Genomic DNA, 3,647 nt, shown 5'->3' on the forward strand with positions numbered 1-3,647 from the left:
GAAAAGAAAATAGAATTTCTTTTTTATCGGAAGGATCAAGAAAAAAATTGGGTCCGGATCTCCTGCGGGAATTATTTGGAAGATCCAAAAAGAGTGGTATTTGCTAGCAACAACATAGTGGAGGCAGTCAATCAATATAGATTGATCCGAAATATGATTCAAATCCAATTCCAATATAGTCCCTATGGGTACATAAGAAATGTATTGAATCGATTCTTTTTAATGAAGAGACCTGATCGTAACTTCGAATATGGAATTCAAAGGGATCTAATAGGAAATGATACTCTGAATCATAGAACTATAATGAAAGATACGATCAACCAACATTTATCGAATTTGAAAAGAGTCAGAAGAAATGGTTCGATCCTCTTATTTTTCTTTCTCAAACCGAGAGATCCATAAATCGGGATCCTAATGCATATAGATACAAATGGTCCAATGGGAGCAAGAATTTCCAGGAGCATTTGGAACATTTCGTTTCTGAGCGGAAGAGCCGTTTTCAAGTAGTGTTCGATCAATTATGTATTAATCAATATTCGATTGATTGGTCTGAGGTTATTGATAAAAAAGATTTGTCTAAGTCACTTCGTTTCTTTTTGTCTAAGTTACTTCGTTTCTTTTTGTCCAAGTTACTTCTTTTTTTGTCCAAGTTACTTCTCTTTTTGTCTAACTCACTTCCTTTTTTCTTTGTGAGTTTCGAGAATATCCCCATTCATAGGTCTGAGATCCACATCTATGAATTGAAAGGTCCGAACGATCAACTCTGCAATCAGTTGTTAGAATCAATAGGTCTTCAAATCGTTCATTTGAAAAAATTGAAACCCTTTTTATTGGATGATCATAATACTTCTCAAAAATCGAAATTCTTGATCAATGGAGGAACAATATCACCATTTTTGTTCAATAAAATACCAAAGTGGATGATTGACTCATTCCATACTAGAAAGAATCGCAGGAAATCTTTTGATAACACGGATTCCTATTTCTCAATCGTATCCCACGATCAAGACAATTGGCTGAATCCCGCGAAACCATTTCAGAGAAGTTCATTGATATCTTCTTTTTCTAAAGCAAATCGACTTCAACTTTTGATGCAAAATAGACATCTAGAACTCTTATACCATGTTTTTAAGTAGAATCGGTCGAAAAACATTGGCATCAGTACGGGACTTTTCGAAAGTTTATCGGACACCCCAATTTTCTCGGTGGTTCGTCTCGACCGGCTACCGAGGAATTGAAAATCTCCGAGTGATTTCGAAATTTAAAATAATTTCTTCGACTATCTGCATTCATATCTCTTCTATGATGGTTTTAAGTAGAATCGGTCGAAAAACATTGGCATCAGTACGGGACTTTTCGAAAGTTTATCGGACACCCCAATTTTCTCGGTGGTTCGTCTCGACCGGCTACCGAGGAATTGAAAATCTCCGAGTGATTTCGAAATTTAAAATTATTTCTTCGACTATCTGCATTCAGATCTCTTCTATGATAGTTTTAAGTAGAATCGGTCGAAAAACATTGGCATCAGTACGGGACTTTTCGAAAGTTTATCGGATACCCCAATTTTCTCGGTGGTTCGTCTCGACCGGCTACCGAGGAATCGAAAATCTCCGAGTGATTTCGAAATTTAAGATAATTTCTTCGACTATCTGCATTCAGATCTCTTCTATGATAGTTTTAAGTAGAATCGGTCGAAAAACATTGGCATCAGTACGGGACTTTTCGAAAGTTTATCGGACACCCCAATTTCTCGGTGGTTCGTCTCGACCGGCTACCGAGGAATTGAAAATCTCCGAGTGATTTCGAAATTTAAGATAATTTCTTCGACTATCTGCATTCAGATCTCTTCTATGATAGTTTTAAGTAGAATCGGTCGAAAAACATTGGCATCAGTACGGGACTTTTCGAAAGTTTATCGGACACCCCAATTTTCTCGGTGGTTCGTCTCGACCGGCTACCGAGGAATCGCGTACTGATCGGATCAGTTTTCGTTTTTCTCGGACTTCCGCGTACTGATCGGATTTTTTCTCGATCAGTTTTCGTGTTTCTCGGACTTCCGCGTACTGATCCGACATTTTCTCGATCGGTTTTCGTTTTTCTCGGACTTCCGCTTACTGATCGGATTTTTTCTCGATCAGTTTTCGTTTTTCTCGGACTTCCGCGTACTGATCGGATTTTTCGCGATCAGTTTTCGTTTTTCTCGGACTTCCGCGTACTGATCGGATTTTTTCTCGATCAGTTTTCGTTTTTCTCGGACTTCTGCGTACTGATCGGATTTTTTCTCGATCAGTTTTCGTTTTTCTCGGACTTCCGCGTACTGATCGGATTTTTTCTCGATCAGTTTTCGTTTTTCTCGGACTTTCGCGTACTGATCCGACATATTCTCGACCAGTTTTCGTTTTTCTCGGACTTTCACGTACTGATCAGACATTTTCTCGATCATCGTCGATCAGTTTTCGTTTTTCTCGATCTTTCACGACATATTCTCGACCAGTTTTCGTTTCTCTCGGACTTTCACGTACTGATCCGACATTTTCTCGATCATCGTCGATCAGTTTTCGTTTTTCTCGGACTTTCACGTACTGATCGGACATTTTCTCGATCATCGTCGACCAGTTTTCGTTTTTCGTTTTTCTCGTCCGGATATGTTTTTCTCTCGATCATCGTCGATAAGTTTTTGTTTTCTACCGGTTTCAATTTTTTCGGATTTTCTCATTCGGCTGGGATTTTTCCCGATCATTGGAACTCCCGGTTTCGATTTTCTCGATGATCACTGTCAGATTCGATATTTCTCGACTGTTAGCTCCGTACTTTCGATATTTCTCGATCTTGTATTTCCGGTTTCGATAATTCTCGATCTTTAGCTTCCGGATAAGATATTTCTCAACCTTTAGCTTCCGGATGAAATGTTTTTTCACATTTCAGCTTCCGGATGAGATTTTTTCCCACCTTTAGCTTCCGGATGAAATTTTCCTCGACCTTTAGCTTCCGGATGAGATATTTCTCGACCTTAAGCTTCCGGATGAAAGTTTTTTCAACCTTTGGCTTCCGGATAAAATTTTCCTCGACCTTTAGCTTCCGGATGAGATATTTCTCGACGATTAGCTTCCGGATGAAATTTTTTCCCACCTTTAGCTTCCGGATGAGATTTTCCTCGACCTTTAGCTTCCGGTTTCGATAATTCTCGACGATTAGCTTCCGGATGAAAGTTTTTTCAACCTTTGGCTTCCGGGTAAAATTTTCCTCGACCTTTAGCTTCCGGTTCCGATACTTCCCACCTTTAGCTTCCGGATGAAATTTTCCTCGACCTTTAGCTTCCGGATGAGATATTTCTCGACCTTTAGCTTCCGGATGAAAGTTTTTTCAACCTTTGGCTTCCGGATAAAATTTTCCTCGACCTTTAGCTTCCGGTTCCGATACTTCTCGACCTTTAGCTTCCGGATGAAATTTTTTCCCACCTTTAGTTTCCGGATGAGATTTTTCTCGACCTTTAGCTTCCGGTTTCGATAATTCTCGACCTTTAGCTTCCGGTTTCGATACTTCTCGACCTTTAGCTTCCGGATGAAATTTTTCCCCATATTTAGCTTCCGGATGAGATTTTCCTCGACCTTTAGCTTCCGGATGAGATATTTCTCGACCTTTAGCTT

General features: G+C 39.5%; 1 protein-coding gene across 4 annotated transcripts in view; it reads right to left on the reverse strand.

Moving 5' to 3' along the window:
* Positions 1 to 2,803: 2,803 nt before the first annotated feature.
* LOC111828999 (cilia- and flagella-associated protein 53-like) overlaps positions 2,804 to 3,647 on the reverse strand; it is an 8,085-nt gene continuing 7,241 nt past the window's right edge. For 2 of the 4 annotated variants that reach the window (XM_023777595.1, XM_023777598.1), the window contains exons 3-4: positions 3,399 to 3,638; positions 2,804 to 3,069 (exon numbers count right to left, since the gene is read on the reverse strand). In XM_023777595.1, the coding sequence (XP_023633363.1) occupies positions 2,884 to 3,069; positions 3,399 to 3,638 (426 nt within the window). In that variant the 3' untranslated portion in view covers positions 2,804 to 2,883. Of the gene's footprint in view, positions 3,070 to 3,387; positions 3,639 to 3,647 lie in introns of those variants that run through there. The other 2 variants (XR_002832609.1, XR_002832608.1) reach the window with 2 other exon arrangements.

This window comes from Capsella rubella, unplaced genomic scaffold (genome assembly GCF_000375325.1).
Source record: "Capsella rubella cultivar Monte Gargano unplaced genomic scaffold, Caprub1_0 scaffold_26, whole genome shotgun sequence".
Classification (NCBI taxonomy): domain Eukaryota; kingdom Viridiplantae; phylum Streptophyta; class Magnoliopsida; order Brassicales; family Brassicaceae; genus Capsella; species Capsella rubella.